Raw genomic sequence first — 15659 nt, forward strand, 5'->3', positions numbered from 1 at the left:
TATCTGTTCTGCAGACGTGGTCATGTTGCCGATAAGTGATTGTGATGATGAGTGAGTACGCTGATTGGCTGTAAGGATGATGCAGGCCACTATGTTGATTAGGTCGAGGTCAAGGTTGAACAAAAACACACTGCGTTGTGTTTGTGTGCTGCTTTCGTGGGGAAAACGAATGCTGAGTTCACTGAGCAGCTCATCATATTCAACATCTGATCCTCACACTCACTGCTCATCAACTGACCTATATACCCTTAATTACACACAGCAGCCTCATGACACAGTATACACAGCAACACCCCATACATACAAAAAATAAAAATAAAAATATACATTAGAGAGGACTGGGAAATCCAAACCAGATCAACTGTTTCTGTGTTTAGGAATCATAGGAGGTCACGTTGTTGCTGTGAAACAAAGTAGATGGGAAGTCTTAATCTGCATAGATATAAAAATATAAAATCTCATTCCATAATTCGTTAGTGGAAACTTTTTTACAAGGAAAATGGCTTGTTTGTGTGTGTACAACAATTGCACTTTTCATGTATTTAGTTATAATAAAATTAGAAATAGCATGTGGGGGAAATTAGTGAATACTTTTTAATTATTCTGAATTTAAAAAAAAAAGATTTTTGTGATAGTTCATAACGAAAATATGTAGTTCCTTAATGTAGCAGTTTTCTGACAGGATGGTACGTGAAGACAAAAAGGTACTACAAAGTACAGTACAACGCTTAATACTGTGCATGAAAACTGAAAATGAACATCCAAAACACACTGAACATGTCTGAAAATAACAAACTACTGCAACCTTGGTGCATGCGCATGTGTGACACAGTGTCTGTGTGTTTTGCATACATATAATATAAAACGCCATCTGCCAGGACCTGAGGCCGTTCTTGCCCTACTACCCTCCTTGCTTCTCCTCCTTTGGTTCATTTTTCTCCACTTTCTCTCATCCCTCTCTCCTACATTGTTATCATAGCATTTTAAAGGACACAAGCATGCAGAGATCTCAAATATATAGTGCACTACACTTAATATATAATCACATAGTAAAACAACTCTCATAGTATAATAACTTGCAATGTATTCACAACTATCTGCAGCAGACAAGAAGACTGAACGCTACATTTCTCTTTCTCTCTCTTGTGCACACACAAATGAGGTTAATGAAGATGAATGTGGGGGCACAGTCCTATTGACATTCTGTGTTTCTAATTGTGGCCCTGTTCTTCAAGGACATGGTGGTAAAGACAAGCTGGGAGAGGACAGAAATAGATCTGATGAGGAGGAAGTGTGGAATAGTCGCGGGACTTGGAAGAGAGTCTTTCTAATGCAGTGTCAATCACAATTATTGTCATTAGGGGGAAAACATTGTATGTGATGAGATGTAAAAGCAGTGACAGCAGAGAGGGAAATGTCTGTGAAAAGAGGATGAAGACGAAGGAGAGAGAGGGAGGTGATACAAGTAGGGAGGAAGGAGGAGGAGGACCAGATCAGTGATCCAGAACAGTGAGCAGACAGAAGACACGAGTTAAGAGTTTGGTCAAACATGGAGCCCAGTGGTGCATCAACTGTCTTCACACACAGACAGACACACACACATAGAAGATGAAGACACACCTAAACCCTCTGAAATAAATCAATCTGCCCACCCCTGGATGATCCAAATCATTCGCGTGATCTCCTACCTGGGACAATGGAAACAGTGTCTCTCTCCCAGGACACAACACTGACATACTCCTGCACGGCAGCGGGGATGAGGCACTTGAACACAGCTACGTTGCCCCGCATCGAGCGCTGGTCCGCCACCCGCACGGTGTAGGGCTCCCTGAAAACTAAAGAAACACACAAAAGAGGTTGAGATAGCTGATACCTCAAGCTTCAAAGGGCAACATTATTTCCCTATCACTGAATAGTTGAGGCGTGGTGACCCATGATGGTCTAAATGTTGTTGGAGAAGCTTTTCCAGCCAGACACAAATACACTTCAGGATTGTTTTTGTATTAATGTTGATTCATTCATCTACCTAGAAGATGTGCTGAAAATGTATGAACGTTATGGCGATTTCCTTTTACTCACGCAGTAGCTCAGTGTTGGTCCTGTTCTCAGACAAAAACAATCTCGTACTTGTGCTTGAATCATAAAAAACAACACATTAACACTCTATAAAAACACCCTTTCATTAATTACCACAGCACTCCACTTTATTCATTGGAAATTACTGATCTACTCTTGTATATTTTTTGAACTCTTCTAATTTTGCCTCTGTTTTCACTACAAATGGTGAATGCCGCCGTTCAGCGGGAAAATCATTCGGGAAATGATTTAGCTTTGGCATGATATCATCATGAAACACAGATCCACTGTTTTTGTACAGAACTTCATAAGGGACATTGTGAGCTACACATTCTAAGTATTCTGAAAGGTTATTGGTGCTTCATTTTATGCAGGTTCATGCAATATTTTACACTCTGTTGAATGAGCAGGGACTCATTAGCAAAATCACATGAAAGCCGAAGGTTGCTAAGAAACTGGTTCGGATTCCCTTCCCTGGTAACAGATACGATGACAGCATGCACATATTCCTGCTGCAAGAGGGAAACACATGCAAGTGCATGCAAATTTAAATCTTTGAACAGTCGAGTTGGATAACACAGATCTGTCAAGTTCTTTTGAAATAATATGGAACGCAGCACCACTGCTGTGAATTTGCTTAGAAATTGTTGTTATCCATGAGGCAGTAATGGTGATTCACATGAGTTCCCTGTCAATCATTGCTCAATGGTGGAGCGAGTACTACGCTGCGGCTGCACGACTGAAACCCAAAAGAAAGCGTTCACATCCTGCCTGACCGTAACCTGTGCACCAGAGCTGAGGCCCGACAGAGGCTGCTGGCTGCAGGATGTTTGGTTCATGCTAATCCCTCGTCTCCCGAGGCCAGGCTTTAGGGTCATGTGGGAATGAAGGCAGCAACCGGCTGGCATGCAGCTCAGGGTCCTGGCTCAAATCCTCAACTTGGCACTTGTATTAGTTTTAGAATGAATATGAGTATTAGTTCAGGTCGGTGTTGGGAGGCAGAATATGAAAACAGATGTTGATGGCAGGAGGGAAGGGGGAGGGACCGACTGGCCTGAATGAATGACAGGAAGGAGGGGGGGACAATGGATGCTGTATAACTATCATCCAGCTGTGGGTTTTTTTGTTCCAGCTGAGGTTTGATGTAACTGTCTGTTTGGCAAAATTCAGCTTCTTTTTCATGCATCTCTGCTGGTTCTAGAGCGGGAGGAACCCAAACCCCCAGATGTCTTATTTTACTTGAGATGAGGTCTCGCTTATTAAAGCAGCGGTCCAATCAATGGAAAGCACCAATTAGGTTTGTTAATGAGAGATAATTAAAGAAATGTGCTGTGGCTATATTTAGTCTGGCACAGGAGGACAGTTTGAAGAAGGAGGGAGCAGGGAGGAGAGGGAGGACACAAAAGAGAATATGATGGCAACAGAGGCAGTTTTTGGTCAAAATTTCCAAAAATAGACAACCTACAACATCTAATGGTGTTTATTTATTAATTCTTTAAAAAAAGAAATATTTTTCTTATAAATCTTTATTTCACTTTTCAAAACCCACGAGAGTGCTTTCACGAGAGCAAATTGTTATGCGATGTTTTAGGTCAACATTCATCATTGTAAGAAATGGTGATAATGTCTGACACTTCAATGGTATCTCCTTATGACCAGGTGTTGAATTATTTTTTGGTGGCCTTTATTGTACTGTCCTTTTAAAAACTGAAGGACTGTCAATGAGCATGAGCCGGTAATGTGATATAACCTATTGTCACACTTGCCCCCCTCATTTAAACTAGTCATATCATCTAAAAATCACATTGGAGCTGCTACTTAACTCTAAGTACTGTATGGGTTGTGTTTCGGATTTCATCCTACCAGATGGTGCCATGCTGTAGATGGAGTAGAAGGGGTTAGGTCGGTATAAAGTGCAGTAGTTCATCACCAGCTCAGTCAAATAGGTGTGAGCGCAGGCCGAGGCCTGGTGTAGTATGTGATGCAGATGTTCTCTCTGTGGACTGTGTTCTAGGTCAATCTGTGTTCAGGTCGAAGCGGGCTATTTTAGGGTAGGTGATTCTGTGTGTGGGTTGGGCTTTTTGCAGCTGCCAATCACATCTGCTCTACTTTATGCTTTCACAACTGTCCCATCTTGTTGTGTCTAACTTTGGCCTTTTGTTCCATAACACCTCTTTTCCATCTCAATCTTTCAGATCCTTCAGCCTTTCTTTGCTCTTAGGCCCGTTCCCTTCCCAGCTGTGGTCCCAACTCACCAGCTTTGATGCGGATGTTGGGGCTGCGGATCTTGCCTGCTTGGTTTTCGGCAGTGCAGAAGTAGTCGTTGTCGTGGATGTAGCTGTTGTAGGCGGAGGGTGAGAAGGGGTACAGTTGTAGGGTGCCATTGGCGTGCACATGGCGGATGTGGGGCACGTCGTAGATGTCGTCGCCGGTGGCAAGATACCAGCGCAGTATGGCACTGGGGGTGCCCCCTGCTGGACAGGGCAGGGAGACCCCCACCGAGCTGGAGTAGGTTACCCTCTGCAGGGAGGCATTCACAAAGTACAGCCTGGTGGAGCCCACATCCTCACTGTGTACTGCAGAGGCAAACACACAACACAAACATCACTTAACAGGTCAAGATGGAGGTGTGAGGCCAACGATGAGCACGTGTTGTGTCATGTACACAAACACGCAAAAGTGAGAGTATAAGCTAACAGGACTCCACTGCCATTGATTTAAAGCAATCAGCATGACATTAATGGAAAAAAAGTGGACAGTGGGAATGTCCTTCAACTATGTGGCAAAATAATCATAACAAATGTATGTCAAATGTCTAGCTGCAAACATCAGTCATGTGATCCAGAAAGCTGGGGATTTGGGATAAAGCCTGCGATGGTGGATCGGAGGGGGGAGGAGCTTGTTACCTTCATACAGTGTGTGTGCACACATACACAAGCAAAGACAGAGAAAGGGAACACGCTGATAGGTTATGTGATTGGAATTTCTATGCCAGACGCAGAGATTTAAGTCTATTTAATCTCCTTACATATTTAATACACACATACACACACACATACACACACACTCATACACAAACACACACATACAGGAATTTTCTTCATTGGCACTCAGATTAAACACATACAGCTCTAGCAGAGAAAGTAGAGTGATAAGAGTATCTGAGGAGGGTGGGGGTCTCTTAAATTTGGGGTCATTATAAGAAAGATTAGAAGAGAAAGAAGGGTTTGTGGGGGGTGGGTGGCAGTGCTGATGGACAGATGTGGATGTTAACCACCACGAAATGATATCATCTAATACACACCATCTCACCACATGTTCACCCTGTTAATGTTCAGTGCAGCACTGAAAGTCAGTAAAACATCGTGGAAGATACTGATACTGAAGAACAGATACTGAAAGACAGAGGATTTTGATCCAAATTGGATCAAATTAGCACTCAGCATTCTGCGGTGGTTGCTCTGTCATTACTGTGTGTGTTTTTTTCTTTTTTTACAATATGGATCAAATTGATTTTTCCTCTGTATGTCTCGCCTATTAAATGCAGCTTGTTGAAATTGCTGAATTTTTAAACTACTGTCAATATTTAGTAATTAAATTTAATTCTAAAAGCAAACTTTGAGTGGTAGAAAGTTTGAATCTATTGATATTGCTTTTTTAAATTGCATTTCATTTGATCATTTCATATTAAATTTTTTAATCGTTATCACAAACATTTGATAGTGTCTTACTTTGGACAAAGCTTGAGGTGTTGTGATTAGGTCAGGTTTTTTGTGAAATGTTCTTTTGATTTTATATTTAATCCTTACTAATTGGTAAATTTCATAAACTGTTCTTAAAATCTATATGAACAGAACAGTTATAGGTCTGGGACTCAAATGTATTTAAAAAATGTATCTGCAGTTTTCTTTTTTGATAAATGGATAAATTCTTTTGGTCTAGAAAAGGTCAGAAAGTACTGAAAAGTACCTTCTAACTTTCCTGAACCCCAAGATGTCATCAGATTGCTTGTTTTGCCTGACTAACACACCAAAACTCAAATAAATTCAATTTATACTCAAGACAAAGAATAGAAGCAAATTATTGAAATATTGCTTGAAAAAATATATATAAAAATAGTTGACTAATTGACTAATTGACCAATGTTTTCACCACTAAAAAAACTATTTTTTAAGGTTTTGACTCTGTGGTCCAGATCATCTGTTGCCTGACTTTATTATGGTACCAGCTAATTGTTAAGCTCACTTTAAACAGCAGTACTGAATGTAACATACAGTACACCAATCACAGCAGCTCTTTGCCTGCATTAAGTTTGCCCATTAGATATGATATTGACCCTAGTGAAGAGCTAAAACCAAAAACAAGAAACGAAGTGATAGCAAATATTGTGCCCGATTTCTTTTGTCGGCCCATCCAAACAAGGCCTTGTCTTTAATGAAGCGCAGCTTTTGAGCTATGTGGTGATACAGACAGAAATACCTTAACAAATAAGGCAGAATCAATCATCACCATCAACCATCTTAGCTGGCACTAAGCTCCATGTATCAGATCGAAGAAAGACGCAGCTATTGCTTCCATTCAGCTTCCAGCATCCTTTTTAAAAAGTGTTACTATCCCTAGACAAGAGATTGATGAAGCTGGCCAGAATGTTACAGATGGTATATGAAAATGTGTCTGGCAGTCCAGTGGTGGGCTGCAAAAACCAGGTCAGACTCCCTCCCCTCTGCAGATTACTGATAATGGCCCCTGAGCATAAAGCCCATATTAAAGATTGCAATATCTATAATCTCCCAATGGGGGAACATGACTAAAGTGGAAGAGTGAGGGGGTCACCCTGAGAGCTCGGGGGGGGGGAGAGAACCTCTCATACAGTCGATTATATCGCCTGGGGGGCCCAGGCACTGGGGGGCTGGGGAGCACTGGGACTGATGGAGCGGGAAGTGGAATAGAAAGGGGATCAGAGCAAACTCCCACCACTCAGAGCCTGTCAAAACCAGGCAAACCACACATGCACTTACTCAACACACACACACACACACACATGCATACAAATAAACACATACACACTCCAAAAGAAGCTCTCAGCGCTCAGTCACACTGGGAGGAGAAAGAGAGAGTTGCCATGGTGGCGCTGGCACTTGAAAGCTGTGACTGAATAAAAAACATTGCAAAAATTTAACCTAAAAACAGTGACTCGCTGAAAAAATCATATTTAGAAACATCAACTAACCAAACCTTAAATTCTGTCCCAATGTCTCACACATTGGCAGTTTGCAAAAAGCTGCTGAAGTGATCAAATATGTTTAAATGGCACAGAGGTGAGAACAGTAGGCTTCTTACAGAAAGTGTATGCAAACAGTGTTCATTTAAGTGTGTATACCCTACAGTTTGGTAAAAGTTGCGTGTAAGTGCCTGACAGTCAGCGATAGCATGAAAAACTGCTGTTTGGTTAGGTGTGGTCAGGCACAGCAACATTAGCACATCATACTGGGTGCACTCCAAAACTCACTTGGCACAGTCCTGGTTTGTGCCGGACTGGCGGAGTTTCCACTCCATTTAAAACCAACTGTCGAAACATTACATACCACCCGTGCCAACCTGTATAGACGGCTTGTGCAGCAAGAAAACAAAATGCCACATGTCCCAACCGTGAGGTAAACAACAGAGACTGCATGGTAAACAAATCTTCATGCCATGACTGAATTCATGTTGAACCCATCTGATATTGTACCTGCCACCTCACACACACACTGCCATGATCAAATCGAGCCATTATGAACACAAGTACATCAGAACAGGGAACTATTCTTCAGGTGTAACAGCTCAGGTGATGTTGAACCAATGAAAGGATCAATTTAATGTTAGGTTGTTACAATTTAAGTTAGGCAATGGGCCAGAAAAAATTTACCTAACCTTATGTCTTAACTCGTGATTATGCCATCTAACCATTTTTGAACTGTCAACTTTTTATAAAACCTTTGCTTGATAAGGGAAGAAAAACAGGGAAGATATGTTTTGATTACAGCCTTGACAATGCAATGCCCCAAAAAGCATGTAGCCTAGTTAACATCCTAACCAGCATGCTCCCAGCTAACTTAACCAGCCACTAGAGTGAGCAAGCAGCAGGTAATAGTTGGTTGTTGTGTTTTTTTTACACGCCTCTCTGAATTTACCACATAACAGACACTGTGTGTCAGTTCTAAGGGTGTTTTTTAACTGGTTACTCGAAATTAACAAAAAATTAACACTAAAGCTGATGTCTTATTTGTTTTCCATTTCTGAAAAGTCCCGTCTGGTCGCTTTCCCACATTAATCAACAGCTGCAACTCAGTTATTGTCATTACTGATTTTAAATTGGTTTAAAATGTCAGAAAATAGTAAAACATGTCTTCACGTGTCTTGTTTTGTCCAACCAACAGCCCAAAACCCAAAGATATTCTGCTTCCAATGATATTAAACAGAGAAAAGTGGCAAATCCTCCCATCAGAGAAGCTGGAAGCATAGAAGGTTTGGATTTTTTTTACCAAATCAATCAAAATAGTTGGAGATTAATGGTTAATTTTCTGTCCATTGATTAATAAACTAATCACTTCAGCTCCACATTAATCCATGCTGATTTAACTAATAGGAATTAAACCTGCAAATGGGCCTCAACAATTTGAGACAACTTCCTTAATTTTCTGGACACCACGTTCCCTTGTGATGCATATCCACAAAGATCTAACTAGCAGCATGTGGACAGCCTGATAGCAGTATTGACCACAGCTGTGGGATTCCTGTGTTGCTGCTGCAGTTCACCTGCACCCAGGAGGCTTCATCAGCCTCGTTCAGACACAGCACCGGAGATAAAACCAGTCCTCACTGGAAGGTGTTGCAGCATTGACGGTGCTGCTGAAGCTAAAGCACAGGCTGTCAGAGTCGCAGCCACTATTTTATACATCCTGCCAGAGAGCCACACATGAATATGTATGTCAGAGAGGCAGAAGTCATAACCTATGCAAGGTTTCATCATGCATAATGCAGCTGATCTACGCCTCTCCAGGATGTGAGTGCGCAAATGCGCACGCACGTACACACACACACACACACACTGTATTGTGCTGAGCAGGTAAACAAACCCCAGAACCCCCAATGTTTCACATACACACATTCTCACACCCAGAGCTCCCTGTGCCCAACCGGAGGCATAATACCTCCACATGTTCTTCCTCATCTCCTTCACTTCTCTTCTACGTCTTTCCATTTCTTTCTTATGGTAAGATCATTTTCACAGCACTTCTTCATCTTTATAGGATTTAGCGATAGGAAACATCCATTGTTAAGGTCAAAAATAGGATTCAACTTAACAGAGATGAGACATGCACATCAGCCATGTGAACTGTCAAGAGCCTCTCCCCTCTCTCCTTGACTGGTTGCTATTTTGGAAACACCTTCATTTCCAACCAGACTTCCTATCCTGCCATCTCTCCGTCACTCATCCTCCAGGTGTTTTTTGGGGGGGGACAGAATGTTACAAGTTGTGTTTTTGATAAGGGGACTCAAAGATTGAAGCTATGTGTGGAAACATAAAGCAGGCAGAGTGAGGAAGTGGGAGGAGATTGATACACTGTAAGTAGGGGTGTGAATTGAATATTGGTGGGTTGCAGGGGCTAAAGATAGGTGTAAGCTTATGGATAATCCTCAGGGGTCCGGCATAAGAAGGTGGTTGGTGGGTGGAGAAGTAGGGGGGAATTTTATAATCAACGCTCCCCATCTACTGTCTCTGTCTCTGTAAACCCTGTCCCCATGACCCCCCCCCCCACACACACACACTCCCCCGTGCTGTGTCAGTAAAAAAAAAAAAGTGTGCTACTTCAGCAGTCCCCTGGGACCTGCTCCCCCTCACATCAAAGCATCCAGTTTCTCTCTTAATGTGAATATCAAATCTGTGGATCACAAGTCCCAGCACAGTCTGCATAAACTGCCCCTCCCCCAACCTTTAATTCTGCCTAGTGATGAGGGAGAGGGAGGGAGGGGAGTTACTGCGAGAGGAAGCGATGGAGGGAGGGAGAGATGGAGAGAGAGATCCAACAAAAACAACTACTTGCTTCAGAGATTTGACATTTGCTGAACGCACCCTCCTTCTGAAAATGTGCAGCTCCAGCATCCAATAAAAATTGGAGGTCTGGCTCAATTTTAGCATCAGTGTGGCGATCCAGAGTTCTTGATGCGGTGGGAAAAAACTATTCTTACTGGTAATGGTGTTCATTTGCATCTGTTTTTGTTGGGGTCATTTTAAATTATTCGTTCCTATTCGTAATCTCATCGGGATTTCTAATAGATTTAAGGGAGAGGGAAGCCAACGAAGAGCAGGGAAGCCAACGACAGAGCTGTGACATCCTATTGGTTAGCTGGGAAGTGCAATGAGCTCCATTTCCCTGCTGACAGTCTTAACACCAGCACACTTTACCTGACATTTGGCAACAACATTGATCAAAATTTGAGTGCAGATTTTTTTTTCTTCGTTGATTTTTGAAGGGTAACTGACATTTGTTTGGTAAATTATATGTAACTGCTGAGTTTAAAGTGGTTGCAAGTCACATTGTCTGATCAATCAGACCTTGATATCTTTCATTTTAAAAATGGCCACCAACAGTCTATTCATAAGACATCTCATTTTTTTTATTGGGGCACTGTTCCCTCATTTTAAATTTAAAGAATGGAAATCATGTATCCTAGCCCCAAAAGAAGAGACAAATTGCAACCAAAATCACACTGAAAATTGGTATTTCTCCTCCAACCCTATTTAAAATGGGTGTTTTGTAAAATTAAATACTTTCAGGTTTAAGCTGGTAAAAAATGTAGGACTGTGCCCTGCCTGAGTTATGATTGGCACCCCTGCAGACCACACAGCTATGTCATTGAGTGGTGCCTACACTGCAGCTCAGGTTGCAGCTTTAATTGTGCAGACTTGCAAAGGCAGCTCAGGGAATTGGACTGGGGAGGGGGGTTGGTTTGCATATTTTTTATTTGTAGGGTGAGCAGTGAAGAGGACAAGAGTATGCCAGGGTGAGAGATCACCTTATTGCTTTGCACAGCTCAAATTCAATTCAAGCCATATCCTTTGAATGTTATACAAATATTTTGTTTATTTTGTTTAATTAATTTAAGTTTTTTTAAATCTATAGTTCAAAAAAGGCCTAAAGCAGGCCTGTATCTTAAAATAGTTTAGAATTAATACACAATTACAGTGAATACACATAATCTGATTTAAATGATAGCTAAAAGAAAACAGTTTTTGTTTTCAAATCACCAATTAAAAATCACAATATAATCCTCATTTAATCGGGTACAGGCCTAATATTTGAAATTACTGGGGGAAAAAATTATAGTCGTTGTCCTCTAATTGGTTAACTGTTCTTACCCTTCAAGCTTTTTCTGTTAATGACCCTACACCCCGATCGCCTCCTAAACTGTGCATGTCTAATTTAGCAAAAAATAAATGTTTTTGAGAAACAAAATTATATAGCCTATATATTTTTAAACTCTTATAAAGAAATAAACGTGTGAATTTCCAGTACAGCTCCTGCACAAATGACATCGAGTGCCCAGCATTTAACAACAAAACCAAGAGGGGTGTCCCAGTCACTTCCCCTCCTCCACGCGCCCGCCAACACACACACACACACACACACACACACACACACACACACACACACACACACAGAGAGAGTGCGCTGGCACCCGCGCGATCTCGTCCACGGGGTCCAGGTGCGCTATTAGTGAGGAACATGACCGGGCAAGTCTATAATCTGCACCCACGCCCCTGGAGTTTCTCTTTTGGTGAAATAAATTCGTGCATATAAATATGATTCCGCAGAACCAGAGAGGCTCTCAAATCACGTCCTTCAAACTGAATAATTGATCACCAGCAAATATTTGAGAAATGTAGTGAGTGAATTTAAGAGAGTTGAGGAAAACACAACACGGTCAACAAACACAGGCAGTTTATGGCTCACAGCTATAATTAATATTCGCTGATAAAAATAAAAAAAAGCAGCCTAAATCCAATGCCAAAACTTGAAACGGCAAACGGACCTTATTGGCCTATTTGGATCAACTCATTTGCATCGAGAACAGCCATATTCCTTCTTCCAGCCAATTCACATCCAAGACTTTTTGATTGGTAAATTTACACCTTCTCAGGACCTGTGCTAACAAGGACAAAACAATATGTAAACATGGCTCAAAATAGGCAGGCAACACAAAGGCCTAGAAAATGCTGTCATGTGGAGATAGTGTTGAACTTCTGTTATTTTCGACGCAGATTTGTTCGGGATTATTATAATGCACTGTAATAGCAGAAGATCAACTTTGCAATAGGGTCAGGGATTTGCTGCATATACCGAACAAGAAAGAAAAAAATGAATCAATTTAACCAAAAGACCGCCTTTTAGATTCATAAAAAACGACTGAACAAAAGAACACATTTGTAGAGAACTAATGAATTAAATGAGGAGGAAAAATCTGAATGCACTAATTATGGCCTTAATATGGGTGTAGATCCATTAAACTAATAAGGCCGTTATGTGGGGGAAAAAGGCCTTTTATTTATCATCCAATTTAAAATGGCAAAAATTTGTCACCACACAGAAACATAATTAAAAACTCTAAAAAGCTCATGCTAAAAAATAAGAGTATCTCTGTGGAATGGAGCGCGCGCTTGTGCCTAATATTGTCCATCAAAACAGCTGCAATTAGCAAAGGCTACACAATAAGAGCACCAATGTATCAAAAACCACAAGCATTCCCCTCAAAACTTTACAGGCATGCCACATTTTGAGTGAATTTGTTGTAAAACTGGCAATCAATTGATATAATTGCAGGCCGATGCATGTTTCCATTTCTCTCTCACCCTCCCTCTGTATTTGCACCTCATTCTCCCTATTCAGCCATTTTACATATTCATAACTGGAGTTGGTAATGCGAAAACAATCCGTGCTATCAGCACCATCTGAGGCACCGTGGGCCATTGCATAAAACCCACTAAACCATCAGGTAAAAAAATTACTTTACACCTTTACTTTCACAATATTTCTACCTGTGTGAAATATTGCTCCAGCCGTTTCATACATTTTAATTGAAAGAACAATTTTCAATCAATTCCCCATCACAAGGCACCCGAGGATACATCAAAGCACAAGCCCCACACACCATTTACAGCGAATTAATTAAGGTTTTGATTAATTATCACTTTTGATTCAACTTAAAAACAGTAAGACTTCAGCACTCACTGTTCAGGATGTGAAATATTTCAAGCATTTCTTTTTCTCTTACCTTCTTGGAGAGAGTACAACAGGAGTAAAGTTACAAGCCACATGCCATAAATAGCAGGTATATTTTTCAGGAATATTTGGCAATCCTGGCAAGTGTGAGGCGCGGTATTTTGGCCAGGCGGGTCTCCGTGCTGGACTGGCGACTGTGCTCCCCGGAGGTCTCTCCAGCCCTGCTGCCCCGCTAAGTATGGAGGGGAAATGAGAGGCGCCTCAGCCCCGCCCATGTCCCCTCCTCTCCTTCCAAGACTACTGTGCATACAAATCCATCCTCCCTACACTAATCAAACACCGCAGACCGATGGGTCACAGCAAAAGCGGGGGTTGAAGTGTGATGAGCAGTGAATTTTGGTCCAGTCTGTGTCCAAATTGTTTGTGTGAGCGGTGGAGCAGCGCAGACAGATCTGTTGGCACCTTGGAGAGCGCACCCACCTGTGCGCCCCTGATGACCGGTTCTCTTTGCGCAATATGGATCTACAAAAGCCGCTCAGGCTGTTGCGGAGACACTAAATGTATTAATGTCTTTCCCTCTGAGTTTGGCCATTAATCACAGGGACGTGGAGCTACACCACAGACTAATGGCTGTTTTTCTTTGTCTTTCTGAGCCATGAAACGTGCGTAGACATTTGCGCACAGAAATGCAATGCAGATAGAGAGGAGGAAATAGAGTAGCGGGGTTTGGGGCATGACACTTCCACACTGCAGGTTAAAAAAAAACACAGCAGGTGTATCAAACCAATTACAAAATGGTTTCAGTGAATCCTTAAAGGATAGTGAGCAACTTTACACACTGATATTTTCCTCTTTCACCCTTCTTTCTGTTGAGCTTGATGTAAAAAGCTCCCCTGCATAAGCATAAATTACGACGGTAAGTTGCTGGACACTCCCAGTTCATAGTATATTTAAAGTCGCTGGAGATGCCAATGGCGGATCTGATCCTCTGATGCAACACACAACCTCCAGGCATAGACCACGTAGGGTAGGGTAGGCCACGTGTAATAGGCTACAGCATACAAACTATTTAAAATTAATTTTAATTATCATCTTATATCAACCTAATAATTAATTTATTCATAAGCCAAAAATGTTCCGAATCCTTTGTCAGTAGACGTTTTCCCATCCAGCCCACGTTTAGGGACACCTGAACATGTGGCTCTGCTGTCTGCAGAGGCCGCTGCGATCAGATCTGACCGCAGCATCAAGCCTCTGACTCCACATGCAGGTCACTGCTGACATCTGCTGGTTACACTCAGACATGCACATGGGCCCATGTCTGCACATTTCTGCGCACTGATGCACTGATTGAGTATTAGGCCTATGACCTTGGTAGATGTAGATGTGATTATGTTTGTGGCACGTTGTTGTAGGCTATAATTTAACAGAACAACTTTGCTGTAGCACAGTGTCTCTGTGAATTAACTGCACTGATAATAAAAAACAATTATGAAATAAAAATGTGAGGATTTCCCTTTTTTAGCAATTTCATAGGTTTTATACTATATGATGCTGTCAATGTTTCATTGAAAGTATAAAGAGAGCATCTATAGAGCAAAGTATTAAAAGAGGTTTCCTATATGTGATGAACATAACAGGCAGTTTGATACACATTTGATTGATGCAACATTCTTACAGGATTAAACAATTTAAGACCCAAAATGTACAGGATTTTATTGCATATGGATTTCTGCAAAATCCCTTTATTTTTGCATGTATGAATGCAACATATTTTATTTGATAATATGTGTTATATAACATATTAAATAATATGGGTGAACATAAAAAGTCCAACTAATAATATGACACCAGACTCCACCCTCTGAAAGGGAAGAAGTCCATGGAAAGAAAATTAAAGCAAGATAACTTATAATAATGATTTTCCTAAAGCCTGAGCATGGATGTTGTCAATGATCATTTATTGAAAAAGTGGAGGATTAATCACAACACCTTTCCTCTGTGTTGTTTTAGTGATTTTTGCACTTCCAGAAAGTTGGGGAACTTGTGAGAGAACAATCTTTAAAAAATGGTCAAAATTGATGCAGCGGAGGCAGAGATATCCTGAATTTTAGTCCCCAGTACAAGTCAAGCTCCAAAAACACTGGATCCTACACTTCCCATTATGCCACTTGATAGTGTCTTTCATCAGACCTTTCCTGCATGCAAATGTACACATCTGTCAAGCTATATACAGTTTGTAATGCAGGCTTTCCATTAAAATTTTGTACTCCTTAGGCCCAAGTTATGATGACCCTGATGACATCATCAAGGGGGGAG

The 15659-nt window shown here is 41.3% G+C and overlaps 1 protein-coding gene across 3 annotated transcripts in view; it reads right to left on the reverse strand.

Moving 5' to 3' along the window:
- LOC119896031 (Down syndrome cell adhesion molecule-like protein 1 homolog) overlaps positions 1-13898 on the reverse strand; it is a 51708-nt gene extending 37810 nt beyond the window's left edge. For all 3 annotated transcript variants that reach the window (XM_038709503.1, XM_038709502.1, XM_038709504.1), the window contains exons 1-3: positions 13393-13898; positions 4332-4652; positions 1689-1835 (exon numbers count right to left, since the gene is read on the reverse strand). In XM_038709503.1, the coding sequence (XP_038565431.1) occupies positions 1689-1835; positions 4332-4652; positions 13393-13648 (724 nt within the window). In that variant the 5' untranslated portion in view covers positions 13649-13898. The remainder of the gene's footprint in view (positions 1-1688; positions 1836-4331; positions 4653-13392) is intronic.
- Positions 13899-15659: the final 1761 nt, after the last annotated feature.

This window comes from Micropterus salmoides, unplaced genomic scaffold (assembly GCF_014851395.1).
Source record: "Micropterus salmoides isolate LMB-PRFRI ecotype aquatic unplaced genomic scaffold, ASM1485139v1 Ms_hic_scaffold_9, whole genome shotgun sequence".
NCBI lineage: Eukaryota > Metazoa > Chordata > Actinopteri > Centrarchiformes > Centrarchidae > Micropterus > Micropterus salmoides.